General features: G+C 54.4%; 1 protein-coding gene across 3 annotated transcripts in view; it reads right to left on the bottom strand.

The window, feature by feature from the left end:
• The window catches only part of RASGEF1A (RasGEF domain family member 1A), a 48,967-nt gene that overhangs the window by 13,021 nt on the left and 13,612 nt on the right, over positions 1-22,334 (bottom strand). For 2 of the 3 annotated variants that reach the window (XM_058672085.1, XM_058672083.1), the window contains exon 1: positions 8,183-8,530. The exons of the other annotated variant lie outside the window; for it this stretch is intronic. In XM_058672085.1, the coding sequence (XP_058528068.1) occupies positions 8,183-8,200 (18 nt within the window). In that variant the 5' untranslated portion in view covers positions 8,201-8,530. Of the gene's footprint in view, positions 1-8,182; positions 8,531-22,334 lie in introns of those variants that run through there. 3 annotated transcript variants of the gene reach the window in all.

Below are 22,334 nucleotides of genomic sequence, written 5' to 3' on the forward strand. Positions count from 1 at the left end.
ATCTCGCTCGCACCCTGCAACAAGCTAAGACACCACCTGTCACCTCTGGTGGCAGTGAGCAGGAAGTGAAGTCTCAGAGTTGAGGATGTGGTCAGCACCTGGTGGGTGGCTCTCCTGCTGGTGACGTGACTTTCCTAGACACAAGACATCGGGCTACTGATGCAGGCTCCGAGGTGCCGGCTCAATTCCTCCCCATCCCCGCCCTGCTGGCCTGGCAGGCGTCAGGCTGGCCAGAGGGCAGGGGACGGGCCATCACTCTTGCATAAACGCAAGTTGTAGGACATCAGGGCCAGGCTGACCTGGGAGCAGCCAGAGGTGGGTGGGTCAAGGGCTCAGCTCCAGAGGGGAGGCGGCTGCCACGGGAACTGGAGCTGCCCTGGCACACAGGCTGGCCTTGGCGTGGTGCTGAGCAGAACGCTTTGTGGATTCCCCCCGCATCCCAAATTCCTTCCAATGCTGTTGGGGCTGACCCAAGCAGAACCTCCTCTCGCCTCCACCAATCCCCTTTCTCCCTTCTGCGCACTCAGCTTCTGCACACGGAACACGCCTGTGTACCACTAACGACGCCCTCGTGGTGGCGCCACTGCCTGTACTTGAAGCAAGGCGGGGGCTGCTGAGAATGCCCGGCCTTTTGCCTTCCTGGCAGGTGGCAACACACGCACTGCCCACCTTGGCTCTGGCTTCCATCCTGACTCCTCTGGACTCCATATGGGTGGGCGGCTCTGGGGCTGTAAGAGCTTGCACAAGAGTGCATGTATGGGGCCCGGCAGCGTGGTCTAGCAGCTAAAGTCCTCATCCCATATGGGCACCGGTTCTAGTCCCAGCAGCTCACTTTCCATCCAGCTCCCTGCCTGTGGCCTGGGAAAGCAGTCAAGGACGGCCCAAAGCCTTGGGACCCTGCACCCGCATGGGAGACCTGGAGGAAGTTCCTGGCTCCTGGCTTCAGATCAGCGCAGCACTGGCCATCGCAGTCATTTGTGGAGTGAATCATCGGACGGAAGATCTTCCTCTCTGTCTCTCCTCCTCTCTGTATATCTGACTTTCTAATAAAAATAAATAAATCTTCCAAAAAAAAAAAAAGAGAGAGTGCATGCATGCCACGAACAGCTTGGTTTCAGGGGGTCCCCTCAGACTGCAGAACCCCCCACCCAACTGAAGCTGACCCTCTGGGATCCACCTCTGAGGTAGAGGGTCCACTGAAGACTACTAGACACAGCCAGCCAGCACGAGCCCTGAGAGAGCATCCAGTGGCCTTGGGCAGGAATAGTACCAGCTGGGTGGACGCTGAGGGGGGCCCAAGGGGCGGCTGCTGGGCTCGGCAAGCTTTTGCGGGAGTGGGCAGCGGCCCCCAGCCCTGCTGGTTAGAAAGCAGAACACAGCGGTCTTTTGTTTTTAAATGGCACCCAATGAGGCTGAGCAATGATTTTTTTTTTTTCCTTTTGTGTTTAGAAACAAGCAAAAGTCGATTTTGCTTACTGGAACTGCCATCCAGCTGGTTAACGCCCAGAGCAAGCATCCCAAGATGGTGGGGGTAGCTGAGCGTGGGTCGGTGAGAGGCCACTGGGCTTCCAGCGCAGCCTGGAATGCCATGGTCCCTGCAGAGGATGCAGCCCCTGACCCCACCCCTGTGTTCCTTGGCCCTTGTTGCTGGAGACAGCAGGATGTGGGGAGGTCAGGTGCGGGGGAAGAAGGGGATGACCCTGGCCACCTGCGTCACCTCCCCCCATGCCTTCCTCCAGATACAAAGTCCTGTGCCCCACGTCCCATGGCTCCAAATCGGCAGAAGGAGCATTGGGAACAAGATCAGGCCACAGTGACCACTTTTACCAATGCCCAGGGCCAGCACAAGCGGTCCAGAAGGAAGGACCGTGAAGGGGAGCAGTCGGGGGCATCATGTGAGAGACACAAGGCCAAGTGCAAAAGCAGCAGCCGCCCTGGATCAGGGTGTGGGGCAGGCTGGGCGAGGCAGGCCTTATGGCAGGCCTGAGGGGCTCTGCGTTGGGCAGCCAGGGCTCTGCCCTCTCCAGGACTACCCAGGAGAGGGCCTCTCTACCCAGGAAACCCTCCCAGCTCTCTCCCCAGTACCCTGAGGACACGGCAGTCCACTTCCCAGACAAGGAAGTGACAGCCAGGTAGCCTACCCAGGTCTCCAGCTTGTAGGCTGGGTATTCCCGCCAAGCTGAGCAGGTGCAGTGACAGGCCAGGACACTGCGATCTGTAATCAGCTAAATGCAAGGGTCTTCTAAGCACTCATGATAAATGTGTATTATAGGGGGCCAGTGCCATGGCACAGAAGGCTAAACCTCTGCCTGTAGCGCAGAATCCTACATGGGCATCATTTGAGCTCCAGCTGCTCTATTTCCCATCCAGCTCTCTGCTAATGACCTGGGAAAACAGCAGGGGATGGCCTGCCCCCTAGGAAACCCAGAAGATGCTCCTGGCTCCTGGCTACAAACTGGCCCAGCACATGGACGATCTCACTCTGTCTCTCCTTCTCTCTGTATGACTCTGCCGTTCCAATAAAAATAAATACATCTTTAAAAAACAAGTGTACCATAAAAAACCTGCATGGATTTCAATTTTTATCTCTCACCAAAACAAACTTCATTTTTTTTTTTCATGATCTTTCTCCCCACCCCCCACCAATGACAGCTTCTTTTATTTTATGCAGCACTTTAATTTGAGAGGCAGAGAGAAAGATCTTGCATCCACTGGCTCATTATTCCCAAATGCCCACAACCAGCTGAGGGCTAGGCCAAGATGCAACCAGGGAGCCAGGCACACCGCTGCAGTCCCCCTATGTGCACAGCAGAGACCCAAGGACCCGAGGTGTCACCGTGGCCTCCCAGGAGGGCTGGAGGCACACACTCTGTCACAGAATGTGGCACCCCAAGCAATGGGCTCACAGCACAATGAGCTTTTGGAGCCCTCTTTTATTTGGTCGGCTCCTGCTCTCTCAGCTCAAACCCCTGGCATCTCCCAAGGTGGTGTCTTCCTGTACACGGCTGACTCGGCTGAGGCTGGGGACTCCCAAAAGCCTCAAGAGCTGGTTGCCCGCGAGTCAAGGCAGAGAGGCTGAAAATCAAGGTCATCACTAGGAGCCACACAGGGACTCAGTCACACCTGTGTACTAAAAGGACCGGGTTTGCAGAGTCTCCAGTCGGACCCCCGTGGAGGGTCCAGGATCGGGGGCTGCCCCTCCCTTTGTATCTGGCCGGTCACGTATTGCCTGTGCAGTGTGACTACCCGAGTTCAAAGAGCAGACCCACAGCAGAAGGCCTGGGGAGCCCCGACTGACTAAGTGGGAGTACAGCTAGCAGGTGTGGAGGTCCTGGCTGTGGGCTCTGACCCTAGTCCCGGGGAGGGAGAGTCAGAACCGAGGTCCAGCCGTGTGCCCTGGGGACGCTGATGTCACTAGTGTATGGACAACTGGGGACACAGTACGGGAAGCACTGGGGGTTCCAGTCCCCATTCTGATCTGTATTACGTACTTCCTGTGACTTTAGTTCAAATACCTGAATACCGAGAGAAGTTAGCAAGAAGGTGGTCAGTCCAAGACCGCGCACCCCTCTGGCTCTGGTGTCTGCTGGGGACCAGCAAGGAGAGACAGAAAAAGCACCGGCGTTCCATCTCACCCTACTTCCTCACACACAGCTGCCACCACCTATCCCCAGGATTGTCGCACGCGCGCGTGCACACACACACACTCCGGCAACCCATCCCTTTCCAAGGCTCCAAGTTTGATTCATCTCCATCCCTTAGTCCCTAATATCAAACTCTGGAGACCAAACTCTCAGCAGGTGACCCTGGGAGAACACTCCCATTATTCAAGCCCTAACGCCATCAGAGGCCAGCTCCCGAGGTAGGACACTCTCAGCCCACACTGCAGGACCAGCTTCCGACTCCACCTTCTTGCTAATTCAGACCCTCAGAGGGAGCAGGAGATGTCAAACACGTGGACTCCTGCCCCCACATGGGAGACCTGGACTGAGTTCCCAGCTTTGGCTTTGGTCCACCCTTGGCCAGGCCTCTGGGGGAGTGAGCCAGCAGAGGACAGCTTGTTCTCTCTCTCTCCATTTGTTTCACTGAATCTAAATTTCTTCCTCACAATCTAGTTCATCTTTTAAAATATGGATTTGTTTTTATTTGAAAGGCAGATTTAGAGACAGGAGAGGCAAAGATCTTCCATCTGCTGGTTCACTTCCCAGATGGCCAACACAGCCAGGAGCTGAGCAAATGTAGAGCCAGGAGCCTCTTCTGGGTAGCCCACATGGGTGCCGGGTCCCAATGCTCTGGGCCATCCTCTACTGCCTTCCTAGGCCACAAGCAGAGAGCTGGATGGGAAGTGGAGCAGCTGGGATTAGAACCTGTGCCCGAATGGAATGTTGGCACTACAGGTGGAGGATTAGTTTGCTGAGCCGTCACACTGGCCCTGACTATTTACTTATGAATTTATTTCAAGTTTCTCAGAAGCAGAAAGAAGGCACAGGGAGCACTGTTCACGTACAACAGGTGAGAGGACAACCAGGGCTTACTCCAATTCCCACCTCGTGGCGACACCCCCAAGGACAAAAACACAGCAATGCTCTTGGGAGGAGATATGAAGTGCGCGGCCCCACAAACAGTTGGTGCCAGTTCCTTCGGTCCCATCCATGCCACCACCCCACCCGTGAGACCTGACAAAGTCTCCACACAGAAACACCCAGGTGACAAAACAATGTCTCAGGTGGCGACCAAATAGAAATCATGTGCCTAATAAACTTCTCTAAATTGTGTTCACATTAGAAAAGTAACCCAAACCCCAATGACAGGCCAGCCAGAAAGATGACCCTTTAAGCAACCCCATGTCGACTATGACACGGCCAAAGCCGTATCTGGAGGACAATTCATAGAGTTCGATTTGCTGTTACATAAGCAACGCTAATCGCTGAACTCACAAAACAAAAAGCACACGGACAAAAAGAGACATGCAGGACGGAGGCGATGCGGTAAGAAGGCTGCTGTTGGATTTAACCAATGAGAACAGGTAGAACTGCTTGTTACACTTGAAGGTTGCTTCTCTGAAACTACAAGAAAGATAAACCAGCAACTCCAGTCAGCAGAAGGAAAAAAAAAAAATGGTGGGCAGGGCAGAAGGAAAAGGGGGAGGGAGAAGCAGAGAGGAAGAGCGAAACGCATGAGTATGAAACAGGGAATCCAACTGCAGAGACGAGACAGAGAGACCTTGTAAAGCATCATCTCAGTGAGTTCCTGTGACCCACAGGCTCTCTGAGCCAGAATGTCATTGGGGAAACAGAAATTGCCAAAATAACTAACATTTAGAACCCCCAAAGGACCAATAACTGCAGCACAAACGAAGTTGGAAACCACTTGAACTTCCAGAAGAAGCAAAAGCCAGTGCTGGCTAACACAGCTGCTACATGTATCTGTTCAAGGCCTGGAAAGTAACATCAGCCTAGGAACTACGTAAGCAGTTTCAACGGCACATGTTCATATGGAAAAGTGTTCCCGTTCCTTGAAGGAAACTAACTTGACTTATAAATGTGACAGATGCGTCATTCTATTAGGAAGTACAAGGACCGGTGTGGTGGCATAGCACGCTAAGCCTGCGCTTGTGGCACCAACATCTCCTCTCTGTGTAATTCTGCCTTGCAACTAAACACATGTTTTTTAAAAGTATACACAAATCCTCGATGATGAATACAGATAGAAAAATACAATTCCAGGTAACACGGCAAGTTATCGGCAGAATTAACTTGGCTGCATTCCAAGCACACCCGAGCCTGACCCAGTGAGACTTATTCCAGGAACGCAGGCCTGGTTTAGCTGAGAAAAGACAGACAGACAGGTAACAACTGGGCGACACCCAGGGACACCCTGGATGAACTGGAATACCCACTCAGTACTGGTGCTGGGCCATCAGCGTGGGGGCAGGCACCCTGCTCATAACCAGGAGCGCCCATCTGAAACAAGGCACCCCATTGCCAGCCTGGGGAGTCCTGAGGGGCCACCCCCGACTACGGAAGTCAAGCCCAGCACAGCTGCCTTGCCCCTTTAAGGACCCACGGTTGGAAAACACATGGAGGATGAAACATCTGCTTACAGTGACCTCAAGGGACATCGGGAAGTCTCACAGTAGGCCCATCCACCTCTCCTCAACTCTCCGCAGGCAGGCCAAGTGTGAGTGTGGGAGTGTTTGTGTGTGAGTGACCCGGGAGCCGTGTGTGTGAGTGACCCGGGAGCCGTGTGTGTGTGTGTGTGTGTGTGTGTGTGAGTGACCTGGGAGCTGGGAGCCGTGTGTGTGTGTGTGTGTGTGTGTGTATGTGTGTGACGTAGAAGCCAGAAGCCAGGAGACGTGTGTAAGTGTGAGTGTGTGTGTATGAGTGACCCAGGAGCTATGTGTGTGTGTGTGTGTTAGCTACCTGGGAGCTGGGAGCCCTGTGTGTGTGTGTGTGTAAGTGTGTGTGTGTGTGTGACTGGGGTCATGTATGAGTGTGCGTGTGTGTGCGTGTGTGTGTGTGTGTGAGAGAGAGAGAGACCTGTGAGCCAGGAGCTGTGTGTGTGTATCTGTGTGTGTGAGTGACTTAGGAGCTGGGAGCCGTGAGTGAGTGTCTGTGTGTGTGTGTGTGAGTGACCCAGGAGCCAAGAGGATGAGTGTGTATGTGTGAGAGAGAGTGACCCAGGAACCGTGTGTGCGTGCGTGAGTGGCCCGGGAGCCCCAGGTTGGCCGTCAGTCCCTCCCGCTCCCAGCGCCACTCCTGCTGCTGCCCCTAACGGTTACCCCAGGGGCTGCAGCTCCACCAGTCTGGGATGACTCACACTGCAGCCCCCACAACAGGCAGCCAGGGGGCGGCTGGTGTGGAGGCCACGCTGACATTTGGGAAATGCCAGCCCTGCTGGAAAGCCTGTGTAGGTAGAACAGCAGAGGCGCTAGGTTTATCGGCAAAAGCCAGCTAGCCCACAGGACCTGCCAGGCCACACAGCCAGGGCCTGGCGCTACACGCAGGCAGGAAAGGAGGGATGACGGGGAGCCCTGACCCCAGAGCACCCCGCCATTTAGCCTCCCTCCCCCTACATCACGTCCTTACGTAAAGGTCCCACAACTGAACACCACCCCTACTCCACACACACACACACCAGCACGCAGCACACCTGGCACCTCCGTAGCTGACCCCTGCTTGCCAGCTGAGCAGGGCATAAGTGGTCCCAGGGTGGCCCGATGGGGCTGTTTGAGCCTTGTGGCCCATACGCAAATGGAGTAATAATGTGTCACTGGGCTGGGACACTGAGCCAGGTGGACATGGAACAGCACCCGGCCACCCCAGACAGCACACTTGTGCTGCACACCGTACTGCTGTCAGCCACTGGATTCGCTTCCCATCATCACCATGTCACATTCCATGAACTGTGCCCTGTGAGCGCCAGGCCTGGGAGGGCCGGGGGTGGGGGCTACTTCCCTACAACTGGCCCAGTGAAGGAAGAGAGAAGCCACCCTACACCTGCTGACCAGCCGGGCCCCGCCTCGAAGCCCCCATGGGCACCCCACCTGGGCCCAGCCCCTTCTCTGGGTTTGGGACCTCCTAGCTGACACCCGGAGGGCTCAGAACCTCAGAGCACACGGCCATGCACCTGCTCTGCACCCCACAGTCACGCACGGTGCAGACTAAGGCTTTGGTCAGCGGCAGGGCCCAGTTCACTTCAGACCTGTTCCCTGCCCAGTCCCTGCAGCTCCCCTGCCCTGGGGCCCCGCTGCACCGCTGTCTCCTTAAACACATAGGCATGTGGGCGCCGCAGGCGGCTCCTGCCTACAGCTGCCCCTCACTCACGCACACACATGCCCCCACTCCAGCCCACGCATCAACCACGCGCGCGAGAAATCGTCACCAGCGCCTCTCTGCCGCGCCTCCTCCGGGGTGCAAACAGGTGGTTCCGCGCCCCTCGAGCCTGGAGCAGCAGCCTGACGCAGGGGTCCTGTTGCCCGGGTGACGGGTCCACGTCCTGCCCGGGTGGGAGGGGCAGCGGCAGCCCTGGCGCGGCCCCACCTGGCGGCAGGTGGCAGAGCGGCTGCCAAGATGTCCAGAGTGGCCGCGGCCCTCGTGCCAAGCCTGGCGGCGCCCGGACCCCATACCCGGCCCCACTCCAGTCCCAGCGCTGCCCTCCCTCCCTCGCCGCGCGACCCTACCTGGGGCTCCAGGAACATCGCGGCCACGACTCGCGCGCGGGGTCTGGTCCCGCACTGGCCCGCGCTGCCCACTTCCCGGCCACGGAGGCGGGGCGGGCGCACCCGGGGCGGAGCCTGCGCGGCAGGCGGAGCTAAGTCTCGGGGTGCCCGGCGGGTAAGCGGACGGGGTCGCCAAGGGTCTCGCCCCACGCCATCTGCGGAGCCCTTGCAGGTGCGCGCAGCTCGCTCGCCTCCCCCGACGGGCCGCCCGCTCCGCACGCAGCTCCGACCTCGAGCGTCCTGCCCGACTCCCCGACCCTCCCTTCCTTGAACCCACACGGGTGTGCCGGCGCCCCCTCAAATGCACTCCAGCACACCTCGGGAGGAAGTAGGGGGCGGGAGTGGAAACCTGGAGCGCCTAGAGGTGTGGTCTTGGGGGACGCAGCGGGCGGAGCTTGTCGGCAAGTGATGCCCAGAGCGAGGCGGCCACCGCCCCGGGGAGAGCCTGGGTGGACCGTCCAGCGGCCCCTTAGTCCCACTAGGCCCCTTAGGCTCGCGGCCCACACCCAGCTGATCACAGACCCGGCTGACTCCGGGAACCCGGACCCGCTCTCGGGGCACTGCCCGCCTCGTCCATCAGGGGGCGCCGGGCAGAAACAAGGAAGCAGCCCCGCCCCCACCGCAGCTTTCCCGCGGGCCCGTACCCCCTGCTGTCCCTGGTGCAGGGCAGTGTCCAGCAGGCTGGGCTCATGGTGGCCTATGGGTGACAGGGTAGTCCAAACACGCGGAGAGGTGACCTCTGGGGTCCTCCCTATGCCAGGCACCTGTCCCCTCAGCCCTGTCCTAGGACATCTGAGTCCTAAGGTGGTCAGGGTTATGTGTGTCCTGATACCAGCTGTGGGTGAAGCTGAATGAGCCAGGTGTGGCGTGGCCAGTGGCACCTACTGGAACTTTAGGCATGCCCCAGGAGGGCCTGAGGCATGAGGCCTGGAGCTGTGGACCCTCTACCCTGACCAAAGCTGGCGACCCTGAGGATGGCAGAGGGAAAGGTAGACAGGCCTGGCCTGGGGGTGGCAGCGACCCTAAGACGTTCAGGAGGCTGGACCATGTAACCAGCCCTGGAGGCAGCCTGAATCAGCACCACACTTCCACCAGCAAGCACTCCCAGCCCAGCCACAGCAAAAGATAGAGTCCCAGAGGCTTCTGGTGCTCCTTGCCCCTGCAGCCACCCTGTGCCCCGCGGCCACCGGAGACCTCAGCTCCCCAACTCCCAGACTTCACCCTGGAGCAGTCAGTGTCCCAGGGTCTGACAGCCCTCCCCACTGCTGGCAAACTACCCGGTCACCTTCCCCTACCACACAGTCTTCCTCTCCTATGAACGCCCCCTGGGGAATCCTGTCCAAGCCACCATCCCGCTTTCTTGTGAGTCATCTCTAAGGAGGGTGCCAGCTCTTGGGCCTGCAGGATCACAGTCTGCTCCCCACATAGCTGCTGGGGTGGGGGGGGGATCCTTCTGGATGCGTAGGCAGGTCTGTGTGTGTGCAGAAATACAGCAACATAATCGGCATGGTGCTCACATCCCAAAGAGACAGGAAGAAGTCGTGCAAGGGGCTGGCACTGTGGAGTAGCAGATGAAGCCGCTGCCTGTGCCCCAGCACCCCAGATGGGTGCCAGTTGAAGTCCCAGCTGCTCCACTTCCCATTCAGCTCCCTGCTAATGCTCCTGGCAAAGCAGTAGAGGACGGCCCGGAGTCCTGTGACCCGGCCCCATGTGAGAGACCTGGAAGAAGCTCCTGGCTCTGGCCCAGCCCTGATCCATTCAGGGAGTGACACAGCTATGAAAGATCTCTCTCCTATGGTTCAACAAAAGATCCATTTATTTTAATGATCGGAGGAAGGGTGGCAGACGTTTGGCCTAGCAATTCATACAGCTGTCAGAATGCCCACATCCTATGTTGAGCAGTTAGGTTTCATTCCTGCATATGGCTCTCAGTTGTGGCTGGAATGGCTCTCAGCTCGCAGCACACCCACCTGCCATGTGCCACTGAGGAAGGGCCACAGCCCAAACTCCCAGCGGCAGTGGTTGCTGGTGGAGGCAGACACAGGCTCAGCTATGTGGACTCACAGGCCAGTCGTGTGCATGAGTGCTTGAGTGTGCGTGTGTGGGTGTGTACATGAGTCAGCACGTGTGGGTGTGTACATGAGTCAGCACGTGTGGGTGTGTAGTGAGTGTGTGTGTGGGTGTGTACATGAGTCAGCACGTGTGGGTGTGTACATGAGTCAGCACGTGTAGGTGCGTGAGTCAGCACGTGTGGGTGTGTACTGAGTGCAGGTGTGGGTGTGTATATGAGTGTGTGCATAAGTGTGCTTGTGGGTGTGAACACGAGTGTGTGCATGTGTGTATGTGTAGACGTGTGGGTGAGTGTGCATGCACAAGTGTGTGTGTGAATGAGTGTGCGTGTGTGCGGGAATGTACATTAGCATGTGTGTATGCAAGAGTGTGCATGTGTGGATGGGTATGAGTGTGTGCATGTGTGGGTGTGTGCGTGAATGTACATGAATGAGCATGTGTACGTGAGTGTGTGTGTATATGCATGAGTGTGCATGTGTGGTGTCTTGACCTCTGCACACCACCCCTGCTGCTGTCTCCATCACCCAGGTGGCTTGACCTGAGAGTCACATCCACCCTAGGAAACAAGCAGCAGCCATCCCTGAACACAGGTTGGACCCACACACAGCTTTGGGGCCCACTGCTTAGCTGCCCACAGAGGCCCTGAGAGGCAGAATCTCACCTCTGCCCAGGATGCAGCTGGGCAGACCTCCCAGAGCAGGCTGGTCCTAGCAGGCCCACAAAGCTCCCTGTGCAGACCCCAGACACCGAAAGGTACTCACCACTCCTTGGCATGCTGCACGGAACCCACCTGAGTGGCCCAGCACTCTTGAGAGCTTTAGGCAACACACAGAAGCCCCACCCCTGCAGCTGGGTAGCCAGGAAGTCTGTCCTGCTTGAGGAACAGTTACAATCCTACAGCACTGCTCCTAGGCCACCCGGGCAACCTGCAGAAACCACTCACCTTGCTTATCCCTGAAGCTAACTGAATGCTGCGATGCAGTGCAACGTGGCACAGCCAACCTGTGCCCTAGGAGCACACCTTTGCTACAAAGGTGGAACTCAAAAGCCAGCACAGGGGTCCAAGGAGCATGAAAAAGCCCCAAATCAAGGTAGTAACTCCCCAGCGACAGACCACAAAGCTCATCTGCCGAACCAAAAATCGTAATGTTAACGCAACCCGGGGAGATGCAAGCAAATACAGATCCTGCAGCACTAGAGAGACCACTCCACACAGGGGTAAGAAAGTCAGCAGATGGACAGAGGTCATCCAAAAAAACCAACCACCAATCAGTGCGGAAGAACACAGTGAGTGCCTCGACAGGAGAGCGGGGCAGGAGGAAGGAAGAACTTCTGAGCTTGAAGGCAGGTCAGATAAAAACGAAACAACAAATACATGTCCAAGAGGGGCCAGTGTGGTGGCACAGAGAACTAAAACTCCACTCTGTGGTGCCAGCATCCCATATGGATGCTGGTTCTAATTCCGGCTTCCCATCCAGCTCCCTGCTTGTGGCCTGGGAAAGCAGTCGAGGACAACCCAAAGCCTTGGGACCCTGCACCTGCGTGGGAGACACTGAAGAAGCTCCTGGCTTCAGATTGGCTCCGCTCCGGCCATTGTGGCCACTTGGGGAGTGAACCAGTGAAGGGAAGATATTTCTCTGTCTCTCCTCTCTGTAAATTAGCCTTTCAAATAAAAATAAATAATAGGGCCCAGCACAGTGCCCTAGCGGCTAAAGTCCTTGCCTTGAACGCCCCGGGATCCCATATGGCCGTCGGTTCTAATCCCGGCAGCTCCACTTCTCATCCAGCTCCTTGCCTGTGGCCTGGGAAAGCAGTCAAGGACGGCCCAAAGCTTTGGGACCCTGCACCCGTGGGAGACCTGGAAGAGGTTCCTGGCTCCTGGTTTCAGATCGGCGCACACCGGCCATTGCGGTCACTTGGGGAATGAATCATTGGACGGAAGATCTTCCTCTCTGTCTCTCCTCCTCTCTGTATATCTGACTTTGTAATAAAAATAAAAATAAATCTTTAAAAAAATGAATAATAAATATCAAACATACTTTTTAAAAAATACATAAAGTCTTGAAAACTACTGGACACCATTAAATGTGCAAGCATTCATGTTACAAGTGTTCTGGAAGGAAAGAGGCAGGAGCGGGCATGGAAAACCTCTTCAATAAAGTAACTGCTACATAGCGTTCCTGGTCTTGGGAAAACTATTGGACACTAGGCGCAGGATGCTCAAAGGATCCCCAGCAAGATTCAACCAGCCAAGACCCTCGCCAAAGCATATTCTTATTAAACCTTAACACTCCGAGACACAAAGTGTTTTAGAAGCAGCAAGACTAGGAGAGGCATTCAGGCCAGAGGTTAAGACACTCATCCCACACTGTCCATTCCCAATCCTGGCTCCTGACCTCAGCTACCCTCAATGCAGACCCTGCGAGGCAGCGGGGCAGGGGTTATAAAAAATAAATCTATTTATTTATTCGAGAAAGTAAGAGACAAAGAGAGAGAGATTTTCCATCCAGTGCTTTATTCCCTAGAAGGCTGCAGCAGACTGAAGCCAGGAGCTTCATCGGGTCTCCCACATGGCCATCTCCTGCTGCTTTCCCAAGGGCATTAGCAGGGTGCTGGGTCAGAAGTGGTGCAGCTGAGATGTGAACCTGTGCCTGAATGGGATGCTGGCACAGCATGCAGCAAGTTAGCCTGCTAAGCCCTGATGTTTGCCCCAAGGCAGCAGGTTATAGATCATGTAACTGGGTCTCTAGCACCCATGTGGGAGACCCCGATGGAGTTTTCAACCCCACAGTTTCTGCCCCAGCCAGCACCGACCATTGTAGGCACTGGAGGTGAGCCAGTGGGTGGGATTTATTCACTCTATTTTCTCTCTCTCTTAGATAATCGAGTATTTTTCTAAATCGGCGAAAGAAAAATGTTATGTCACTTAGAAGTGAATCCTCATAAGATTAAGAGCAGATGACCCAACTAAAATCCAACAGGATGTAAGACAATGTGATCCAAAGCAACAAGATTAAAAAAAAAAATGCCAACCGTGATAGCCACCAGTGAAGTTACTCTTTAGACTGGAAGACAGACAGACTCCCTGACCGGCAAGCACCAAGGCAGGTCACCACCAGCAGAGTGGTCTTGGGGCCCCACGGGAGCAGGGTGGCCCATGACCTCCTCCAGGAAAACACAAGATGGTTGCGCCTCGGCCGCAGAACGGACACACTCTGAGCAGCCACAGGAGAGAAGGCGAGCGACCCACGCTGAACGCTCTCCCAGTTCCTGGATCAGAGCAGTGCCATACGGAGTGAAGTGTTTCCTTCATCTTAGGACCACGTGTCATAACTCATTAGATGCCGGTGTCAGAATTATGTTGACCTCCTTTTAAACACTGCTATTCATTTATTTACGTGAACGGCAGAATTACAGAGAGAGAGAGACTGCTTCCATCTGCTGGTTCACTCCAGAGCCGGATCAGTTTGAAGCTGGGAGTTTCTTCCGGGTCTCCCATGTGGATACAGGGGCCCAAGGCCTTGGGTCATCCTCCACTGTCTTCCCAGGCCATTAGCACAGAGCTGGGTCCAAAGTGGAGCATTCAGGACTCAAACTGGTGCCCATACAGGATGTTGTGCCACAAGCGGTGGCTTTATACACTACGCCACAGCGCTGGCCTTATATACTGGTCTCTGAATGAGCTGGGAAGGGCTGATTCTCACATATATTTTGAAGCAACCTGTCATTTCTCTTTAATTGCTGAGCGAAATTCACCAGGGAAACTATTTAGTTATCACTGGAGGGAGATATAAAAGCAAATGAGGGCCCGGCGGTGTGGCCTAGCGGCTAAAGTCCTCGCCTTGAAAGCCCCGGGATCCCATATGGGCGTCGGTTCTAATCCCAGCAGCTCCACTTCCCATCCAGCTCCCTGCTTGTAGCCTGGGAAAGCAGTCGAGGACGGCCCAATGCATTGGGACCCTGCACCCGCGTGGGAGACCCAGAAGAGGTTCCTGGCTCCTGGCTCCTGATCGGCACAGCACCGGCCGTTGCGCTCACTTGGGGAGTGAATCATCGGACGGAAGATCTTCCTCTCTGTCTCTCCTCCTCTCTGTATATCTGACTTTGTAATAAAAATAAATAAATCTTAAAAAAAGTCACACACAGAGAGAGAGAGAGAGTGAAGCGAGGCAGAGTGCCGCCACCTACAAGGCCAACGTCCCGTTGGAGCACCAGTTCTAGTCCCGGCTCCTCAACTTGCAAGCCAGCTCTCTGCTAACACACCTGGGAAAGCAGTCCACACACCTGGACCCTGCCACCCACAGGGGAGACTCAGACGGAGTTCTGAGCGCCTGGCTTTGCTCTGGTCCAGTCCTGCAGCAACCTGGAGGGTGAACGAACAGACGAAAGCTCTGTCTCTCTCTCTCTCTCTCTGCCTCTTAAGTCAATAGCTTTAGAACAAACACCTCTAGCCAGCTGTCTTCATTCTGTTCAAAGAACTGAAAGAAATCATGTGTAAAGAACTAGAGGAAATTATGGGAGCCGTGACTCGTCAGAGGAGCACAAGAGAGGAATGTGAACAGTGCAAAGGTAGCATGCCGAAATTTGGGTGTTGAAAGCCAAGTAACTGAAATACAACATTAACCAGAGGGCTTCATCAGCAAGCTCCACAGAAGAATCAGTGGAGGTTAAAAGAGATCAACTGACTTTATCCAGTTTGAGGCACAGAAAAAGGACTGAAAAAAAAAAAAAAAATACACTGAGGGCCAGTGTGGCGGTATAACAGCCTAATCCTCCACCTGCAATGCTGGCATCCCATAGAGGTGCCAGTTCACATCCCAATTGCTCCACTTCCCATCCAGCTCCCTGCTGCTGGCCTGGGAAAGCAGCGCAGGATGGCTCAAGTCCTTGGGCCCTGCACTGACATGGGAGATCCAGGAGAGGCTCCTGGCTCCAGACAGGCTCAGCTTTGGCCACTGCAGCCATCTGGGGAATGAACCAGAGGATGGGAGAGCTCTCTGCCTCTCCTTTCTCTGTAAATGTTCCCAATAACAAATAAATAAATCTTCAAAAAAAAAGAGAGATTTATTTATTTTGATTGGAAAGGCAAATATATACAGAGAGGAACAGAGGCAGAGAGGAAGATATTTGCTGATTCACTCCCCAAGTGGTCACAACGGCTGGAGCTGTGCCAATCCGAAGCCAGGAGCCAGGAGCTTCTTCTGGGTCTCCCATGCAAGTGCAGGATCCCAAGGCTTTGGGCCGTCCTCGACTGCTTTCCCAGGTTACAATCAGAGAGATGGATGAGAAGCAAGTCTAATGGGATATGAACTGGCGCCCATATGGGATCCCGGCGCGTGCGTGGTGAGGACTTTAGCCACTAGGTTACCGTGTTGGGTCCAAAAAAAAAAATCTTTACAAAGAAAAAAGAAGCAGCTCCTGGAACACCACAGCAGACCTAGCACGTGTACAATAAGGGTCTCAGGAAAAGAGGGAATGAAGTCGCAGGAATATTTGAAGTGATAGTGGCTGATCTTACTACACTTGATAAAAAAGAAAATATTGACTTCCACATCCAGAAAAATCTCAGTGAATTCCAAATAGATTTCTAGTGGAAACCCTAGAGAGCAGTGGGCTGATATATTCAAAGAGAGAGTTGAGAGCCAAGAACTATGTTTTTAAATAAATTTATCTGGGTCTGCATTGTGCTGTAGCTGGCTGCGCCACCGCTTGGCCACCTGCCCCTCATATCAGAAAGCCAGGTCAGCTCCCAACTGCTCCAATGTCCTGTCCAGCGGCAGATGACCGCTCCGGTACCTGCGTCCCTGATGACCATGCTGGAGACACAGACGGGTCTCCTCCATCTTGACCTGGGCTTTTGTTCGTGGCCCAGATGCCCTCAACAACTGCAGCTAGGCCAGACTAAAGCCAGGATCCCAGCACTCAACCCGAGGCGCCCCTGTGAGCGGCAGGGAGCCAGGTCCTTGAGCCATCACCTGCTCCCTCCGAGTGACCGTCAGCAAGAGGCTGCAGCTGGAAACACAGTCAGGATGTCAAGCACTGGGACCTGCACTGTGGCCATCCCATCAGTGTCTTCTCAGAAAATGTCCACCCCAGCCAGAAATTCTCCATGCACCACCTGTGATGGTCTACAGTAAAGGAACAGATCTCAGATGAGCAAAAACTGGGGGTTCCATCCTTATAACAATAACCAGGATGCTGCCCCCACCCCACGGCTTACTCGTCCCAGTCTGTTTGCTCCTTTAAACATCAGCCTTGAGCCTGGCGCAGTAGCCTAGCAGCTAAAGTCCTCACCTTGCACATACCAGGATCCCATATGGGCGCCGGTTCTAATCCCGGCAGCCCTGCTTCCCATCCAGCTCCCTGCTTGTGGCCTGGGAAGGCAGTCGAGTATGGCCCGAAGCCTTGGGACCCTGCACCCACGTGGGAGAGCTAGCAGAGGCTCCTGGCTTCAGATCAGCTCAGCCCCTGCCGTTGCAGCCGCTTGGGGAGTGAATCATCGGATGGATGGAAGATTGTTCTCTCTGTCTTTCCTCCTCTCTGTATATCTTATGAAGAGGAGAGGGGAGGAGGGGAGGGGAGGGGAGGGGAGGGGAGGGGAGGGGAGGGGAGGAGAGGAGAGGAGAGGAGAGGAGGGGAGAGGAGGGGAGGGGAGGGGAGGGGAGGAGAGGAGAGGAGGAGACCAGAACACACCACCTCAATCCCCAGGTTGGGGTGCTGCAAATTGCCCAGAAAGTGGTCTAAGGATGTATTGGAGTGGGAGCAGCTGTTCAACAGCGAGGAAGTGATTTCTGGGGTTTTCCACAGGACAGTCCACTGCACTCACAAATAGGCAAGGGAACTGGGATGGAGTGATTTAGAGCGGGGAAACCAGAGGCCATGTCTGGGTTAGGCAAAGGCACCCACGCTTGGGAGATCTGGACTGGGCCAAATAGCATCACCTGCCACCCATTAAGGCTCACAAAAGCTGGGGCTAGGGACCATGCTTGGCTGAGCTAGGCCACAGCACCCACCCACAAATGTCAGAGCATGGGATGGGCCATGTCACGCTGGCCTGCAGTACTCACCAGAACATGCAAAAACCAGATCTGGGGGGGCAGATTCTGTAGGGGAACTGTGGGCTTGCCTCCGTAGGACTGCAGTACCCACTGGTTTCCATGGAGAGCTGAGGGCGATGATGGACAGAGCTAGGCTGGACCCCAGACCTCATCGGACAGGAGGAACTCAACAGATGCTATTGGGGGCTTGGAGAAGGCTAGGTGGGGCCAGGCTCTAGTACCCACCGGCATATGCAAGGTCTGGGACTGAGGGCAAGCCATGCCAAGCAAAGCTACTGTCCTCCACTGACATACTTAAGATCTGAGGCTGGGAACAGGCCTGGTAGGGGAACATGGGGAACTCCCCTATTAGTCCACAGCTCCCTCTGGGGAGCACAGGAGCCGGTGCTGGAGGTGAGCAAGGAAAGACAAAGCTGTAGCACTCACCAACATTTGTGGGCTGGATCTGGAGACAGTGTGGATTGGGCCAGGTCTTAATACCCACTGATATGCACGAGAGCCAGGACAGGGTGTGGGCTGTGCACAGCTGGGCTGGGCTGCAATACTTTCCAGCCAGAGCTGAGACCATGGGTAGGCCATGCCAGGCTGGGTTGAAGCATCCACCAGCAAACACAAGATCCAGAGCTGGGAACAGGGCTGTCAAGGGGATCCCTGGGGACTTCTTCACCCCCACTGGTGAATGCAAGGACTGTGAGCAGACCAGGCTGGGAAGGCCGCAGCACCCATGGACATATCTGGGCTGGGTCTGGAGATGGGCCAAACTGGAGTCTGGAGATGGGTTGGGTTCCAGCACCCGCTGAAGCTCTTTAGAGTCAGAATGGGTGTGGGACAGACCAAACTAGACCATGGCACCAACCAGGTCACACGAGAGCTGGGTCTGGGAGTGGACCAGGCTGGGCTAGGCCTGAATGGGTGCGGGCTAGTTGGACTAGGCCACAGTACACACAGGTGAGTGCCACGGCTGTCTTAGCATCAGTACCTACCAGCACACACAATATCCATTCCTGGGAGAGTCTGCTAGGAAAACTTGGGGAACTCCTCTGCTAGGCACAGCTCCCACTGATGAGTATAAGGGCCAGGGCTAGGGAGCAGGCTCAACCAGGCTCGGCTGCACACCCATTGGCACAGGTGTGAACTGGGTCTGAGGGCAAGCTGGGCAGGGTCAGTCCACAGCACACACTGGTATGAGTGAGGGTTAGGACAGGGTTCAGGCCAGGCCTGGTTGGAATGCAACACCTACCAGCTGGACTAGGTTGCTGCACTTGCAGGCAACCACAGGGACTAAGGCAAGCCCAACTGAATCAGGCTATAGCACCTGCTGGCAAATGCCAAGCTTGAGGTGGCCCATCTCAGACTGGGCCACAGTACCTGCTGTCCCACACAAGACCCAGGGCTGAAAGCAGGTCTGATAGGGGAACCTTGCTGGGCTGCTGCTTCCACTGATGACTGTGAGAGCTTAGTCTGGGGTGGGTTGGTCTGGGGGCAGGCCAAGCTCGGCTAGGCTGCTGCACTGCTGATGTGCACAAAAACCAGAATGGGTTCAAGCCAGCCGAGCTAGGCCACAGCATCAGCTGGCAACTGCCAGAACTGGATGTGAGTCATGTCAAGCTGGACCTTAGTACCCCCTGGCAGGAGCAAGATCTGGGGCTGGGAACATGCCTGGAAGGGACACTGTGGGCACTGTTCTTCTAGGCTATATCCCTGGTGAGCACAAGAACCAAGGATGGGGGTGGGTCAGGCTGAACAAGGCAGGTGTACCAGTAGGCGCATGTGAGGGCCGGGTCTGGGGGCATGTTGGGTTGAACTAACCTGTAGCACCCATGGGTATGCACAAGAACATAATGGGATCTGGGCTGGTCCAATCTAGGCCACAGCAGAGGTTGGGTTGGAGGTGGTCTCAGTGAAGGTTATTGGGGGTTACCCCAAGTAGACAGTGGCACCCGCAGGTTTGCATAAGAACTGGGTCTGTGGTGGGTTGACCGGGCTGGGTTGCACCACCCGTTGGTTCACGTAAGATATGGGGCAAAGACGGAACTGACCAGGCTGCAGCCATCAGTATGTGTGTTGGCTGGTGAAGGTAACAGATCACACCTGACCCTGCACTGGCTGGCAAACAGTGTCAAGTCAAGTTGCCTCAGGTAAGGTTTCTTGCGGGACTCCCCAACTAGACTACTGGACTCAGACCCTGGCCACAGGGAAAATCACAGAATGTGTGGCCTGACTTTGAAGTACATGTATTGGAACTGGGACTTCTCAGTTGCTGATGCCTGTGCAGTGGACAGCAGGCCCAGATGCACACAACATCTAGGCCATTAATCTAGGCCAGCAGGGGACATCAAGTGCCTCATCAGAGGATGGAAAATAGAACAGGTTGGACCACTCTCCTGGCCAAGCTTTGCAGCATGTTGCTGGGTCGGTGGATGCACTGAGGTGGACTTTGTCAACCACTAGACCTTGAAAAGATTTACTCAACCCTGGAGCACCAAGACCAACAACACCTCAGAACTATCAAAATCACTTAAATAATGTGTGAGGAGTTAGACTGGGTGGTAGGCAGTTAGGGTATTCTGGGTCCCCAAGTCATTTTTCTTCCCAAATATGAAATTCACCAGAGCAGTCTCTTCCAAGGGACAAAGGTGCTATGAACCAGTATTAGCATATCAATTCCCCACCTGAAGCACCAGCCATTACCTCCAGCCATTGTGTAGGAGGGTCCCAGGCCTATCTCATTATCATTGAAAGGAGGACAGGAGGAAGTAATATACAGATGCCTAAGGTCTGGAATGTCCTGTCTAGCACCTCTCTGGTCTTTTTGTCCCAAAGGCAGATACCTGGAGACCAGGAAATTCCTTTGCCCTTGGAAAACCCCCTCTTTGAACTAAAGCTTAAAAGGGTCCCAACGCCCCCAATCCACGGGTCTTTTCTATCTCAGAACCCCCTACCGTCACTAGGGGAGTCTCCTTTCTTAGCTTTCTAATAAATCTTACTTTAAAAGTAAACTGTGTCCGCATGAAAATTCTTCTTTCCTGCGAGACAAGAATTTGAAGTTGCTGCAGTAATCGGGGTTCAAAAACCCTACAACAATAACACCCTTAGAACACTCTTCCCCATACTGGGGTCTCCAGGGTATCATCAAAGGACCGTCCCCTGTCCCCAGTTGCTGACATAGTTTGACAGTAAGCAGAGGCCCTTCTCTGCCCATTCTCCCCTGCAGATACAGTAGAAAAACAAAGATTGAAACTTCCTCCATACCTGACCCAACCCACCCTAATCAGAGAACCACATGTCAACTTTGTAAACTCTCAATTTTGTAAATAATATTAAAAATAAAATTTAAATGGCCTAGCACACTAGCCTAGCAGCTAAAATCCTGGCCTTGAGAATACCTGGATCCCATGTGGGTACCGGTTTGTATTCTGGCAGCCTCGCTTCCCGTCCAGCTCCCTGCTTGTGGCCTGGGAAAACAGTCAAGGACAGTCCATAGCCTTGGGATCCTGAACCCATGTGGGAGACCCAGAAGAAGCTCTGGGTACCTGGCTTCAGATTGACCCAGCTCTGGCCATTGCGTCCACTTGGGAAGTCAATCAGCGGATCTTCCTCTCTGCTTCTCTCCTCTGTATAACTGATTTTCCAATAAAAATAAATAAATCTTTAAAATTCAACAAAAATAATAAAAATAATGAGTATGACCCAGCACGGTAATCTAGCGGCTAAAGTCCTTGCCTTAAACGCCGTATGGGCGTTGGTTCTAATCCTGGCAGCTTCCCATCTAGCTCCCTGCTTATGGCCTGTAAAAGCAGTCGAGAACAGCCCAAAGCCTTGGGACCCTGCACCCACATGGGAGACCCGGAAGAAGCTCCTGGCTTGAGATCGACTCAGTTCTGGCCGTTGTGGTTCCTTGGGAAGTGAATCTTTGGATGCATAGAAGATCTTCCTCTCTGTCTCTCCCCCTCTCTGTATATCTGACTTTGCAATAAAAATAAAATTAAATCTTAAAAAAAAAAAAAAAAAAAAAAAAAAAAAAAGAGCAGGGCCTGGCGCTATGGCCTAGTGACTAAAGTCCTCACCTTGAATGCACCAGGATCCCATATGGGCGCCAGTTCTAATCCCGGCAGTTCCACTTCCCATCCAGCTCCCTTCTTGTGGCCTGGGAAAGCAGTTGAGGACGGCCCAAAGCCTTGGGACCCTGCACCTGCGTGGGAGACCTGGAGGAAGTTCCTGGCTCCTGGCTTTGGATCGGTGCAGCACCGACCGTCGTGGTCACTTGGGGAGTGAATCACTGGACAAAAGATCTTCCTCTCTGTCTCCCCTCCTCTCTGTATATCTGACTTTGTGATAAAAATAAAATAAATCTTAAAAAAATAAAGAGTAAACAGCCATCCATGGTGGACCTTACAGCCTGGAGGCAAGCACCCTTGGGTGGCCCAGGGTAGGGTGCTGCCTCTTTATGTGAGAGGAGTTAGACTGGGTAGTAGGCAGTTAGGGTTTTCTGGGTCCCCAAGTCATTTTTCTCTCAAATATAAAGGGGTATTTTCCCCACCATGTCTTGGATTCACCAGAACACTTCTCTCCCAAGACAAATGCATATCTTATCAGGAATGCTTCCCAGGAGACAAGGGTGACATTAACATATCTATTCCCCACCTGAAGCCTCCGCCCAATTCTGTCTCCAGCCATTGCCAAGGGGGAGGGCTTCAGACTGGCCTCTTTATCATTAGAAAGGGACCAAGGAAGTTGGCCAGTGACACCTTTCCGGCCTTTTGTCCCAAGGCCAGGTACCATGGAAACCAGGAGTTTTCTTTCTTTATGGAGAAACATCTTTGAGCGGAACCTTTAAAAGATGCTTTCCCCACCATTGATACGGGGTTCTCTCTTAGCTTTTTCTCCTGCCACTACGGCAGGGGACTAGGGTCTTTTAGCTTTTCCTCCTGCCACTATGGCAGGGGATAAGGGTCTTTTCTATCTCAGAACTCCCTCCCGTCACT

The sequence above is a fragment of the Ochotona princeps genome, chromosome 13 (assembly GCF_030435755.1).
Source record: "Ochotona princeps isolate mOchPri1 chromosome 13, mOchPri1.hap1, whole genome shotgun sequence".
Classification (NCBI taxonomy): Eukaryota; Metazoa; Chordata; class Mammalia; order Lagomorpha; family Ochotonidae; genus Ochotona; species Ochotona princeps.